Source organism: Mastigoproctus giganteus, chromosome 10 (assembly GCF_048544385.1).
Source record: "Mastigoproctus giganteus isolate SK-2022 chromosome 10, ASM4854438v1, whole genome shotgun sequence".
Classification (NCBI taxonomy): Eukaryota; Metazoa; Arthropoda; class Arachnida; order Uropygi; family Thelyphonidae; genus Mastigoproctus; species Mastigoproctus giganteus.
In genome coordinates, this window is record NC_143584.1 from 3,804,335 (window position 1) to 3,820,345 (window position 16,011).

Consider the following 16,011-nt stretch of genomic DNA (forward strand, 5'->3'; position numbering starts at 1 on the left):
AAACAGCTATTGTTCTATACAGTAGAACCATGCATTGAAGACCCAAGATTCAAAGAAATTCAAAAAAATTATTAAGTGCTTAAAGAACTTTAAAGCACCAGGAGCTGATGGAATAACTGCAGAGTTGCTCAAGAACGGTGGAGTGACACTATGGAGAAGAATATATAATTTGATACTATTAATATGGTCCGAGGAAAAAAATCCCAGATAAAAGGACACTTGGAATCATACAGCCGATTCACAAGAAGGGTGATAAACTGCTTTGCTCTAACTATAGAGGTATTACATTGCTGAGCATCACTTACGAGGTTTTGTCGGGAGTTATTTATAACAGACTGCCAGCATATTCAGAGAAAATCATTGGAGAATATCAGTGTGGTTTCAGACCCAGTCGCTCAACAACTGACCAGATTTTCATTTTGAGGCATATACAGGAAAAAGTATTTGAGTATAATATACACTTATTTAACCTATATGTAGATTTCAAACAAGCTTTTGATTCACTCAACAGAGAGGAAATGATAAATGATCTCCTGGGCATACCTGCAAAGTTTGTTAGGAGCATAAAAGCAACCCTGGCTGGCTCTAAAAGCAGTGGTGAGAATTGACAATGAGTTGATGACTCTCTTTGACATTAACACTGGTGTTAGAGAAGGCAATGCACTCTCTACTGTGTTATTTAACTTGGTTTTAGAGTCAGCTGTCAGAAATTTAGAATTGACTGGACACATAGGCACAAAGACAGTGCAAGTCTGTGCATATGCTGATGATGTTGCTATTATCAGTAAGACTAAAGGGGCACTGGAGGAAATAGTGGCCAAGCTGGATAGTGAAGCACAAAGAAGAGGACTTAAGATAAATGAAGTGAAGACAAAATATATGGAGATCCGGAGAATGGCAGATAACACGGAAAATTTAAGAACCAACAGCTTCTCGTTTGAGCATGTTCAAAATTTCGCCTATCTAGGTTTGCATATAAGCCATTTCCAACTTTGTTACTAATGAAATTAAGTCCCGTATTCTGAGTGGAAACAGATGCTTCTATGCACATGAAAAACTAACAAAGTCCAGAGTATTGAACAGACATTTAAAATTAAGGATATACAAAAGTCTCATTAGACCAGCTGTAACATATGGTTGTGAAGCTTGGACATTAACGAGTAAAGATGAGTGGTTGTTGAGAGTGTTTGAGCTTAGAATTTTGCGAAAAGTCTTTGGGCCTGTACAAGACGTTGATGGATCCTGGAGGATCAGAATGAACCATGAACTTGACAATCTTATTCGGGGTGCAGACATTGTCAGATTTGTGATGAGTCAGAGACTTGCCTGGTTGGGACATGTTATGAGATGAGAATGGATGACCGCAGAACAACTAAGAGGATAATGGAATGGAAACTTATCAGTAGGAGGGCAAGAGGAAGACCACGGAAAAGAAGGATGGATGACGTAGAAGAGGACTTAAGGACCACGAGAATAAGAAGTTGGAGAAGTTTGACTTCTGGGAGATCTTACTGGTGGAACATCGTTGAGAAGGCTAAGACCCACCGTGGGTTATAATGCCAGAAGATATCAGTTGTTGTAGGCCTATGTATTTCCTATTTTTATTCACTCCCTTAATGCATGCTTTATGATTACTGAATCATACATTCCTGCTCCTCACATGTTTTCACATACTTTTAACTGATAAGTGATCATCCTCAATACTCTAAAAGCCTTCCATTTGAACTATCAAGGAAACTGCAATTGTGACTTTTACACATATGAATTGTATATCCCCCCACCAGCAGTTTTCTTGAACTTTAAAAGCCCTTAAATGATATTGGCAAGGAATTTTGCATCTCTTCTGTTTAAATGTATGCTATCACTGCAAAATAAATTTCTTCTATCAAATAGGACAGGCCACATTGTTTTAAAAAAAAAAAAAAAAAAAAAAAAAAGGCTTGCAGATTCCCTCAAACCTAGACTTAATTGACAAGCTTCACATCATAAAATCCTTCCTGTCATGCTTGGACATAATTGTAGATACAAGTTAAGATACAAGTATTTCCCTAGCTCAAATTTTTTCAGAAATGACACCATACTTTTCAACTTTTTAACCAATTTCTCACTTTGTGTGTATAACCGAAAACCCTATAGTCAATAACTAACCTTGAGAATTAGCAACTAGTTGGTTATGTTAGGTTAGGAGTCCTGTAATAAAACTACAAGTACCACTTTTTGATTGAAAACAGTCTGCTCTTCACAATTCAAATTTTAGGCCTGGATTAGGAGTGGCCTTGAGTTTTTAATGACAGCTCTTGAAATATCATTAGATGCTTGAGTCAGTGCTGAAACCTCAGTTTTAATCTGTTCAGGAGCATCAACACACTTTCTCAGCAACCCAATTTTGTCCATTAATTCACAAGTTTCAGGTTTAGATTGTCACATTCTCTATATTCTCTGCTTCTAGTACACAGAAATGAGGTACTAGATGCAGAGAATATGTATCTAGTAAGGTCCTGATTCACAAGGGAATCATCTGCAGTATAGTGGATCCCACTTTATGATATTAATCTGTTCCAGACACACCATCATATTGTGAAGATATTGTAATGTGAACACATCGTTTTTTGGTAATTCATTCCAAGACCTCGGAAGTTGAAATTTTCGCTATATAACTAAGCTATTTATCTCTCTAAAAAGGTCATTTTTATAATGGAAATTGTGTTAGTTTTATATAAATTTATGTCAAATAAGCACAACACAAACAATCACTTCAACCAAAGGATGTAAAAACAAAACATGCGGACAAGTTCACAAATTCTGCTATTGGTTGAGAGGAAGGACCACGTGGTTTGGTCGGAGACAATTGTAAGCCCATCTTAAAGTGAAATCGTAGGCACCGGTTAACGTGATCACTGATTAGTAGAATCAGCACTGAGCACTTTATAGAATCAAATTTCAAAAAACCAATTCAATTCATTAAAATGCACTACACTTTCATTGTTATCATATATTTGGTTATAAGAATCAATTTTGAATGCCTTTGTAATATTTTTCTAAAGCACATTTCTGGAAGTCACTACCATAAAACAATAAAAACAGTTTGCAGTTTCCAGTTTATTGGGCTTTTCTGTTAGTGCAGTCTATTATAAACAGGTAGTAAACTCTATCTTATTCGATTTGTGGTAATACCAATAGCTGGCTGTGTTTCCCCTTCACTAAAATCTTCGATCATATAAAAAACATAAATAAATTTCAGAATCTTCTCTTCGTTCCTATTTTTAAAGCTTCGTAAACTTGTTACTCCTTATCTCACTTGTGCAATTTGTGCATGCCGCTTCCTTCGTTATTGATTTCTTACCTTTTTTACTGTTTTAAATTTTGCAACCCTAAAAAAAAAAAATTATCAGTGAACAGAAATATCAATTAGTATGTATATATTACAGTATTAATTAAGCTATTTACATAAGCATACATTTATTTTTATTTTTATTTTGCTTAACTTTGGAAAATAATTTTTTCCATTTTTATGTATCATTTAATTTTGTTAATCGGTAAAGTAATAGAGTGTAAATTTGTGCTTTATATCTTTACTTTTATAGCCTGTGGATAATATTCCTCTTATTTTTGCTTATTAGAATCGCTGTTTAATAGAATTAAAATTCAATTCACAAACATGATCACTTAACTACATATCATAATGTGAATGGTATTTTGTTATGGAGAATCCATAAAGTGGAGGTACACTGTATTTCCAGTCTGAGTTATATGCCATGTGTAGATGTTCTTGTATTAACCATTCAAGAATAAATTTATCAAATCTTACAGAAATTAAATATAAAAAATAGAAAAAATTGCAGAAATCAAATTATTACTTACTATTATCATTGTCATTAGTATTACTTGTATAAATTGTTACTTTCAAAATGACTCTATACTGAACACTTTACTTACTTCCTTTAGATGTATAGATGTATATTCTTTTGAGTAGGCCTGATCTAATCATAATCCTAAATTTCCTGCGACTATTAAAATATAAATGTATTTAATACAGTAATAATTATAATACAATGATACACTTTTAAAAATATCCTACAGTACACAGAAAATGATTGCCATTGTACCCCATCTGACTGAGCCATATACACTCAGTCAGATTTTATCCGACAGTGACAATGTGTCTGCTGTTTTTAGCTATTTTAAATCAATAAAAGTTTTTAATTGTATTTAAAATTTATGTTATTGTTACGTCTTTATTGGTTTATTTTTTATATCTTTGTTATTATACATCTGGACATGGTGGCCTAAAAACTTAGGTCACTGAATGTTTTAATTTTTTACATATGACCGGTATTTGGCGCATTATAGCCTCAGTTGCTGATGCGCCAATAAAACTCAAACCAACCAACCAGCCATTGTACCCTGAGATCAGCTAGTTCAAAACCAGCTTGAAAATATTTTTTAAAATTTGTATATTATATTGAGTAGATATGAGCTGAAATTTAGTTTTCTTATTGGCAAGAATCGTCCACAGATAAGAGTTTAGAAGATATTGTAGCCAGTCTCATAATAGCCAATAACATAAAAAAAAAAAAAAAAAAAATTGATTTTTTTTTTGTATTATTTTAGTATTTTTTAATAAAAATTTTGAAACAAATTTTTATTTTTATTTCTTTTTAATTAGGCCCAAGGTATTATACCCGAAGAAGAATGGGATTCTTTTATGTCAACCTTAAGAGAGGGATTGCCTGCTGCATTTCGAATTGCCGGCTATCGAGGGTAAGTTACTTGAAATGAATGCTCCTTATATATAATATATAGTTTATATATAGATCATATATTCTATATATATAATATATAGAATATATAATCTTCTTGTAGTTCTTATAAATAAGGTAATGTATGGTATTCAAATGGAAAATTAATCAAGAGGAGTATTCTATCTGTGCAGCATGAAGTGGAATAGATGAATATGAGAATTTGACAAGAAAAATGGTTTATGGAAATTGTATCTTGAAGCACTAAGCAGCTTAGAATGAATGCAAAATAAATGTGTTCATTAGAAAATATACTAATAATTTAGTAAAAATGGTTGTGTGTGATTTGTATAAGTTGCCAAGCATTAGAAAATGCTTGAAAAAAAAAAAAAAATAGAATTAAAATGGAGACAGAATTTTAAAAAGCAATATCTGAAACAGACTAATTAGAAACCAAAATTAACTATAAATAGATGAAAAGTAGCATTAATGCATTAGGAGAGTCAAAAAAATTTGATGCATCATAAAAAAAGTTTGACCCTCCTAATTTATTAATGTTACTCATCATCTGTTTATAGTTAATTTTGATATTTGAATTTTAATTTTGGTTTCTGATTAATGTTTTCGATATTATTTTTTATAATTGTGTATTTCTTATTTCTTTCTATTTTATTATTATTATTATTTTTTTTTTTTTTGTTCTTTTTACTATTCTTGCATCTTCTAAGCTTGGAAACTGATACAAAGGACACACACACACACAACAAATTTTTATTCATTAAGCATTTTAAAATACTGAATACCTGGCTGCTAAACTCAATAGAGCATTTTGGCTTCTTAAACAAAATCTGTTGCATTTGTGCGCACCTACAGATATTTACAGCAACCAAAGTCCATGTTTATTGATTCATTCTACCCATAGTCTGCTATTTCTCCTTTGGCTGTCCATCTTAATAGCATTCTTGCATTGAATACTGGATAATGAAGTAGCTTCATGCAAACTCCTGTTTTCCTAGTACAGACCCAAATTTACAAGTTTTAATTATGTCTATCTCTCAATTAAATCTAAACTTACCATGATTAATCTTAAAAATTATTGTCAAACTAATACATGGATATATTCCTTTCTCTACTTAGAATATGTGATGTGGACAATTTTCTGACTTTTTAGCCATCTTATGCTTCTGCTAACCCATGTGGGAACAATCTGAAATTTATGGACAGATGTTTCCTTTTCTCTACTCAATATCCCTCTATATTATAATTTTCTTGGTGCATTAGTACCTAACTAATACTGAGACATGGGTGTTGTTTCAGTAACACTTGCTAATATTAACTGTTTAAGGTGTTTTTCATTCTGCTTGAAAATTTGCTCATATCCAGCCAGTTCCTAAAAAGGGTGACAAATCCCTCCCATCCAATTATCGTCCCATTGCAATTACTTCTACTCTTTCTAAAGTAATGGAGAAATCAATTAACTGCCAACTCTTAAACTACCTAGAAACCTTCCATCTGATCAACGATCGCCAGTATGGATTCCATCAGTGTTGATCCCCTGGCTTATGTTACCCATTTATGGACTAATTCAGTGGAAAGGTTCGGTGAAACACAAGCAGTTGCTCTTGACATCTCAAAGGCTTTCGATCGTGTTTGGCATAAAGGTCTCTTAAACATGCTCCCATCTTATGATTTGCCAACTGTTTTTTGCAATTGGTTATGCAGTTTTCTCTCTGATCGTTCAATGAGGGTGATGGTAGATGGCTCTCTGTCTTTTAACTTTTCCACTAATGCTGGTGTCCCCCAAGTTCAGTTCTTTCCCCTACTCTTTTCCTCTTGTATATTAATGACCTTCTTCCATTGACTGGAAATCCTATCCATAGTTTTGCCGATGATAGTACGTTGCATTCCACTTTCCATTTTGAGAAACCTTGCTCTGCTCAATAAACTTCAACTTCTTGAATATCCTCTACCAATTCCTTATAAATGCTGATCTCCAGGTAATTCTCCAGTGGGGCAAAGACAACTTAGTTGATTTCAATCCTTTTAAAACTCATTATTGTCTGATATCTCGCAAAAAAGGATTCTTCTGCTCCTATGCTTATCTTTGGTGACACTCCAATTTCTAGACAACATGATATGTCTCTTTTGGGGATTACCCTGACTTCTAATCTCTCTTGGCACAAGCACATTAAAAATATTGCTTCCTCTGCATCTAAAATACTTGGTTTTCTCTTTCACTCTCGGCATTACTTTTCTTCCAAACAGCTATTCACTGTACAAATTGCAAATCCGCCCTACCATGGAATATTGTTCCCATTGCCGCTATGGATGGGTAAAGGGATGGTTGAGTGGGAGAAGACAGAGAGTGTTAATCAGTGGACACTGCTTATCGTGGACTAATGTTATTAGTGGAGTCCCTCAGGGTTAGGTCCATTGTTGTTTTCTGTATTTATAAATTATATTGATGATGGTATATCAAACTCAATGTCCAAGTTTGCAGATGATACGAAGGTTGGCAGGGTTGTTAATGACAGTAAAGATGGTATGCTACTGCAAAAGGATCTAGAAAAGTTGAGTAGATGGGCTGAATGGTGGCAATTGAAGTTTAACATTGATAAATGTAAAGTACTGCATATGGGTAGCAGTAAACCTAGAGTAACATACCAACTGTGTGATACTCAGGGAAGTGGATGATGAAAAAGACCTGGGGATAATTGTGCAGGCAGATATGAAGTTTTCTGAGCAGTGCAGACAGTCTGCAACAGTAGCTCATAGTGTCTTGTCAATGATATACAGGAATTTTTCTAGCAGGGACAAGGAGGTGATTATCCCCTTGTATAAGGCAATGGTCAGACAGGTCTGGAGGCCTCATTTTAAGAAGGATGTAGAGCTGTTGGAACAAGTACAGAGAAGGGCAACAAGATTAGTGAATTGAATAAAGGGTTGCTCTTATGAAGAAAGGCTTAAATTTTGCAAATTACAGTGTCTGGAGACTAAGCACCTGCGAGGTGATTTGATTGAGGTGTATAAAGTCTTGAATGGTTTGAGCACTCTCAATGCTGATGGGATTCTTCCTCTTGCTCAGAATAATCACCTGAGAGGGCATAAATTGAAATTGAGTAAAGACATGTAGGATAGATGTGTGGAAGTTTGCCTTTAGCCAGCGGTAGTTGGTTGGTGGAACAGACTTCCATCCTTTGTTGTTGAAGTTGATAGCCTAAATAAATTTAAGGCTGAGCTGTACAGGTGTTTGGAACAAATGGAGGGGTGAAATGGGAGCAGTTTTTTTTTTTTTTTTTTTTGGCTGATGCTGCATAAGCTTGCTTTCTTGCATCATATGCCTCTTCTAATACTAATGCTAATACCTCTTGTGTTTGGGGTTTTCATAAAAAAAAAAAAATGTAAAAGTAAAATCGGAATATTTGAAAATTTTATTAAGTACAATGCATAATTATATTTACTGAACAAAACATTTAATGAGAAAATTTTTTTGATAATTAACAAAATTTAAAATGCTGTTTTAGTTCACTTTCCTTGTGGGCCGTAGGTTGAACACCTCTATGAATCAACTGTAAACGCCCCGTTCGAGAATTAGAAAAGTGATTTTCTTTTACCCCGACAAATAATCATCTGTTATTTTGCGGAAGTGCGTTATCCACATTTTTCAATAAATTTTCCTTATCTCTGTTTACATTGTCATAGTACCTGAATATCCAAATGAAACTGTCATTTTGGACAGGTTCAGAAAAGAGAAAATTGAAATTTAAGAACTAGTGACAATACCAATGACGGGAGAAAGAAAACAAGAACAACGAAGGTATTAATTCTTCTAAACATGAATTGTTGGCATTTTGTTGGCATTGTTGGTGAAAATGAAGTTAGTTAATTGTCAATTAGTTTACAGTTAAATGCAACGGGGATTTCGGGGATTCCTAATTGATAAGAAGGTTTCAGAAGAATTGAATCATTTGATGAATGCTCTGAGTGTGATACTGATTTCATCGAGTGAATGTGAATGAGGATTTTCACAAATTAATCTGATTGTCAACCCAACCAGCGCTTTGTTGATGACAAAAACAGTTTCTTCACTACTGTTTCTTAAAATTGTAGGCCCACCGCTAACCCGCTTCGATCCAGCAAAATATGTCGATTCATGGCTGCTTCGAAACGTCATTCAGCAACCGACCCACAAAGAGGAAGAAAAGAAGTCGGCATAGGGTGTCTGATGAGAACTTGATGAAAATTTGGAATAGTCTACAAAAACTTTATTATGAAATTATTTTTACTTATGTTATTATTTTTTACTTATTTTACTTATTTTTTTATATATTTCAATAATAAATTTATGCTTAATAAACTGTGTTAATATACTTAATTTGTTGTTCTTATTCTAAAAACATTACTACTAAAGTAACAATATCAGGAAAAAAAAAATTTAGAGTAATTTTCAATTTTTCCTGATAGAAAAGAATCAGTACTGGCACCTATTTTTTTACAAAAAAAGCACTGATTATAACTATTTTTATAAGGATTTTAGCTTATAGCTTAGTACAAGAGACTGCTTACCATAGAAAAGACCGAAGATTCTAGCTGAATGCAATTGGCATCCAGCTAGAAAATTAAGAAATAGTTATCCCCATAAATGGAGAGGATTGTTATTTAGCTATAATTATTTTGTATAATTATTATACATTTTGTATAATTATTATATTAGTTTATATTATCGTATATATAATAGTTTAACTAATTTCACGGCGCCTCCATAGTCAGGTGGGCAGGAGCAGCAGTGCGTAGCACATGCTTCTTGATTAGACCGGAGTTCGAGCCTGTGACCACCAAATACAGAGGATGTGGAAAGATCAAGGAATGACCACCGCATATCCCCGGAGCAATATGGCCTTAGTTGCTAATGCTCCTAAAAACCAAATAACAACAACTAATTTCATACCAGGCTCAGTTATTTTTTGCAAATCAAATTGAATTTTTTTTATACTATGAAAGCAGGATGGGATAAGCAATCTTGGGTGCTCAGAAGCTCCTGGCTCTTTTCTTGACAATTATTAAACTATGAGAGGCATATGACTTTTAGTCTTGTAAATTCAAAAATTTGTATCCCATGCATCTGATATATATCTAAATAATCATAGATGTAGAAATTTGGGTAGACTTTTTTTTTTTTTTAAAGCTATAAGGAAAAGGAGACATAATTTTAAAACTAGTAAGAGTGTAGACAGGTGTCACAAAATTTGCTTTTATTCAGAGAGAGTGGTTAACCACAGGAGAACTTTATACCACCTGAACTTTTTGAGACAGTATTTGTATGAATTCAGAGGGACTAAATAAACTACTTGATGGATTAGAGAGAAAAGTGCTTTTTTTTTTTTTTTTTTTTTTTTTATTGGCTGATGCTGCAAAGCTATGATTGTCCTTACTGTTTTCTGTTGGTAGTAGCAAATCAACCTGTTAGCTATATAAATACATCTTAAAATGTTTTGAAATACCTAATTTCAACAGTGTAACCTGTCTTTGTTTTCTTTTCTGACTAGAAAGCACTTTATAGTGGCTGACCCTTTTCTGATTCATGATAATATTAGAGCATGATCTAATATCACAACCTAAAATATCATATAAACATGTTACAAAGACAGTAACTCATCACTTGGGAAATTCTCTCATGTGGCATTTATGTAGATTCAGTAATTAAATGAAAATTGAGTCAGTTACCTTTGTATATTCCTTTTATATTTTGTGAATAATAAACTAATACTCAACCTTTACTTTAAAAATATTGTAATGTGATATTAATAAGTTGTATTTTCATATATGCTTCAGTATAAAATTTTGTTTGGAGTTATGTTTGATGTCAATGATTTCACTTGCAGACAGGCAAAGGCCATGTTGAGGATTATTCAGAGCCAGTATTTTAGGGATCTTTTAACAGCAACAGTAGAAGGTGAAGAAGTATGCAGGCCTCTTTGTTTATCGTGGTAAGTTCATTTTTTTTGCTTATGTTATTTTTATCAAGAAAGCTTGAATTGCCAGATATAACAGAAATTTATTTTTTATTTATAAAAGTGTTCCATCTTAAGTTAAACACATTAAATTAAACCTTAATTTTATTTTATTTCAAGTATTCTGTTTTTACCTTGCATGTGTTCTCAATTTTTCCGTGGTAATTACACCTGACAGTTCAGCACCTCCACCTAATACACTGATAACAATATATTTGTCTATATTTCATTGTGGTTGCCGGTTTTTTCTGCTATAACTAGTAGTACCCGGGATTCATAACCCAGTTTTATATTTTTAATACCTTTTCTTGTTTGCTTACACTTTCAGAAATTTCATTGCATCTTATTTTTATCATATATATATATATATATATATATATATATATATATATATATGAGATAAGTAGATAGTGGTAAGAGTTTTTTAAGGTAAAATATACTAGCTTATCGGACAAACCATAAACCATGGCGGGAACCCAATGTGACCTGGAAAAAATCAATCTATGCCATAATGAAAATATATAAATATACTATTAAAATGTTAATTATGGCAAAAAGATACATTGAAAGGGACTTTTTCGAGGGCTAACCCTTTCAATGTGTCAACCATAATTAACGAGCTATCCGTTTCTGTAGTCATCGTCCAGCATAACTATTTCCAAAAATATGTAGTAGGTAAGAGCCGAAAATTAAGAGTGGTAAAATTAGTTATTTAATCCCAAATTTAGCAGTAAGCTGGCAAGATGACTGTTAGCCCGACGGATAGCTAAAAATTAAAATTAAAATATAGAAAGAGCAATAATTATTGTTAGGCATATGTGCGTGGTGTATATTTAAAGCAGCAATGGTAGTTGAAGCAAAAATAACAGTATGAGCATTCGCTAAACAAGGTGAACGGCAAAAGGTATAAGAATAGATATAGTATCTCAATCCCCCTCGAATACTCTAATAGTTCATGAGATATGAAGAAATAGGAATAAGAAAGTGAAAGTAAAACAGCAAAGAAAAAGCAAAATAATTAACATAGGATGCAACCTTATAGCAAGGTATCCTAGATAGAAAGTTTTAAGATAAAAATAAAAATAATAATGCTTACCATAGTATGGCCAAGGTACTAGAAAAACAAATGCATAGTCACATCTAGCATATATAACTACCGATCGTAGCCCCCCCCCTAGGAAATATAATAATTAAGTTAAGTGATGAAATACGTATAACATCATGCAGCGCCCTCTGCTGTATTTAACTTCCGTATAATATAACACATAGAAAAGCCGTCAAATAAATATCTCTCTAGAAGATATAGTAGAGGTTTACAGAATAAATTCCTAAGAACAAATAAAAATGATTGTGTTATAGCTGTCATCAGATATGGGGGAAACATATTTAGAAAATGATGCATGATGAGGTATTTGAAATACGTGATCATGTATCAATATTTATTTTAGCTGACATCAGATCAAGCATATTTGCCTTACCTATATTCGACCATTTTCTAAATATATTCCCCCCCCCACCATATCTGATGACAGCTGTAACACTATCATTTTATTTTCATTTTTTATTTATTTACATTTATTTACATTATCTTTTTGCCATAATTAACATTTTAATAGTATATTTATATATTTTCATTATGGCATAGATTGATTTTTTCCAGGTCACATTGGGTTCCCGCCATGGTTTATGGTTTGTCCGATAAGCTAGTATATTTTACCTTAAAAAACTCTTACCACTATCTACTTATCTCATATATATATCTATACAGACCGATATAATGTTTAATCGTCCTAGATGGCATTAATTGGTTATGTGGCTACTTAATATTTATTGTAATTATTAATATTATTATTTTCGTTATTATAACATTTTATTTCTGCTTTTTATTGCTTGAAAATATATATATATATATATATATATAAATGAAAATAAATATTAAATGTAATCTCTTAAAGGCAATGTTTAAAAAGTTACATATGATGAAGAGGTATTCTGTTGATGCAATCAATGAATAAAAGATTAATAAATCAGGTATGACAGATGCACCTAAAAGCGCAAAGCAGCATTAAAGGATGCAAGAGTATATATAAGTTTGTATTAATATATTGAATAAAGTATACATAAATGGATGTGAAAGTTACACAAAGTGCCAGTAACTAGAAGGGTGTGGAAAGTATAAAAAGAAGTGTAGTAGATTTGTGAAAGGGGAAAGAATGTTAATATCCTAAAGGTTATGATGAATTAAGAGAATTATGGGCTGAATTATATAGAAAGTGGGAGAAGTAAAGTAAAGTAAAATTAGTACATCAAAATACTAATAAAATAAAAATAAAAATGCAAATAAATAAATAAAAAATAAAAATGATTGTGTTATAGCTGTCATCAGATATGGGGGAAACATATTTAGAAAATGATACATGATGAGGTATTTGAAATACGTGATCATGTATCAATATTTATTTTAGCTGACATCAGATCAAGCATATTTGCCTTACCTATATTCGACCATTTTCTAAATATATTCCCCCCCCACCATATCTGATGACAGCTGTAACACTATCATTTTATTTTCATTTTTTATTTATTTACATTTTTATTTTTATTTTATTAGTATTTTGATGTACTAATTTTATTTTACAGTTCTCCCACTTTCTATTGGCTTGGTAATTCAGCCCATAATTCTCTTAATTCATCATAACCTTTAGGATATTAACATTCTTTCCCCTTTCACAAATCTACTACACTTCTTTTTATACTTTCCACACCCTTCTAGTTACTGGCAATTTGTGTAACTTTTGCATCCATTTATGCATACTTTATTCAATATATTAATACAAACTTATATATACAGTTGGACCTCTATATAACAAAATCAATGGTTCCCTTGAAAAAATTCGTTATACAGAAAATTCGTTATAAAGAAATATGACCTTTTCAACAATGAAAAATACTGTAAATTCAGAAATATAATAAAAGATGGGAAAGAAGTGTGAATGAATAACTTTTCTAACATTTTAAAACAATTTATTAATGCATACATATTAAGAATTGGCTACTCACACGGTGCCCACAATTTATTAGTACGCTTTTAAGAATTATGTCTTAAAATATTTGGTTATTTTTTGTTGGTCACTGGATTCTACTGTACGCCATTCATAAAACTGTTTGCATTTGTTTAAACTTTAAACACTCAGATATATTTTCTGTTACATTTTCATACCACTGAAGGCCTCGATGCAAAGTTTCAAATGCTGGCAACTTTTGTTTGGAAGATTTAATATTGCCCTCATTTTCATCCAACTCATTGTCGATTTTGTCACTAGTTCTTTAAATACTCTCCAAAATGTTGGAGTCACTCGGATATTCAGCTACTATGACATCATTATCAACTACTAAAAATTCATCAAGAACAATTGCTTCACTGATCAAACCTTGCTTGGAATTCTTCCCAAGATTGCTCAATGTCTTGTAGTAGTTCATCCCTCTCATCTCTGTTAATTGTTTAGCAGAACCTGTTTTTGCTAAACAATTCTTAATCGTTATTTCTGTCACATCTTGACTCCACACTTTTGCCAACTCTGATATGCACACCCACAAATCTATAATAGAATCTACTGGTTGATTGGTTTCTATTCACAGTATAATTGTTTTCATTATGTGCCTTCAGTAGTGCATTTTCAAATTCTTGATAATGCCTTGGTCCATTGGCTGCAGTTAAGACGAATTATTCAGAAGGAAGAAAACAAGCTTCACACTTGTAAGTTTCGAAATTACCAAGTGAAGGTGGGCATGGTAGTGAGCAATGTGATTTTTCTGTTTTCTTTCATAATCTTTCTATCGAAATTTAAAATCCACTGCTCAAAAATTTCGCTTGTCATTCAAGGTTTTTTGTTGTAGTTGTAGTCCAACTCTAAAGACTACTTCTTTGAAACATCGGGGTTATTTACTTTTGCCTATTACCGAAAGCTTCAGTTTTTCATTACCAGCCATATTTGTAATTCTCTCCTTACTATTTTTGCCACCTAAACATTTGGCCCCGAGTGCCAAGCGAGTGATCAAAGCGAGTCTAAAAGCGAATCTCAAAGCGCCTTCTCTAGAATTAACTGTTTTCAGAGAATTTTCAAGCTTTTGTTTACTAAGTTATTTCTTTTCTGCTCTTCTCAATAAAGAAGTAAGCTTTTCAAAAGAAAGGAAAGGTACCTTTCTTCTTCCTGTATATAGAACTAACCTCCATAACACACTAACCACTAATCTCTTCTCGCTTGGTCACTGGTGGCACCGCTCCTGCCTCCACGTGGCGGGGCCGGTAACCTGGGGGAAAAGTTATCCTCTGGGGCAAAAAGGAGCAACCATGGATTGCGACAACTACCCAGCACTTGAGCCCAGACGCTCATGTCATGACATTAATGAAACCGAACGTGACGCATCCCAATCTAAGAGATTACGCAAAAATGAGAATGAACAGGAATATCCAACATTCCTCATATTGCATTCTCTTTCATCCAAACCTATGAGTGCCCTTTCACCATTTCTAATTCAGAAATGTTTAGAAAGTGTGGCTGGTTCACCGAAAATGGTCAAAAGATTACGTTCTGGAGACTTACTAGTTGAAACAACTAAACATCAGCATTCCCAGGCTCTACTGAAATTGTCAACTTTTGGCGGAATACCTGTACAGGTCACCCCTCATGCCACATTAAATAGCTCCAAAGGAGTAATAGCAGAGTGGGATCTGATGAATGTCACCGAAGATGAGATAGTAGAAGAATTGCAAGAACAAAAAGTTGTTCAAGCCAAACGAATAATGTTAAAAAAAGATGGTGAACTTGTTCCCACTAGGAACATTATTCTAACGTTCAGTACACCAACCCTACCATCATGTGTGAAAGCCGGATACCTTAACTGCCGAGTACGTCCCTACATTCCCAATCCAATCAGATGTTTCAAATGTCAAAAATTTGGACACTCACAAACAGTATGTCGAGGGGACCCTATCTGCCCGAACTGTGGCTCTAAAGCCCATTTACAAACTGACTGCACTGCAGAAACGCCACAATGTCCAAATTGTAAAGGCCAGCACCCTGCGTATTCAAAAGCATGTGAACTCTGGAGGTTAGGAAAACACATCCAAAAATACAAAGTTGACAAAAAGGTCACCTACCAAGAAGCTAGGAAGCAAGTTATGCTCAATATCCCAAAAGTTAGCTATGCTGCAGCAACCAAAAAATATCAATCAACTGGTACACAAACAGCAGTCACAG

The 16,011-nt window shown here is 33.1% G+C and overlaps 1 protein-coding gene across 1 annotated transcript in view; it reads left to right on the forward strand.

The window, feature by feature from the left end:
* The window catches only part of Nsun2 (tRNA (cytosine(34)-C(5))-methyltransferase Nsun2), a 166,685-nt gene that overhangs the window by 29,787 nt on the left and 120,887 nt on the right, over window positions 1-16,011 (forward strand). Inside the window, exons 3-4 of the mRNA XM_090384128.1 lie at window positions 4,667-4,761; window positions 10,622-10,726. Of these exons, the coding sequence (XP_090240254.1) occupies window positions 4,667-4,761; window positions 10,622-10,726 (200 nt within the window). The remainder of the gene's footprint in view (window positions 1-4,666; window positions 4,762-10,621; window positions 10,727-16,011) is intronic.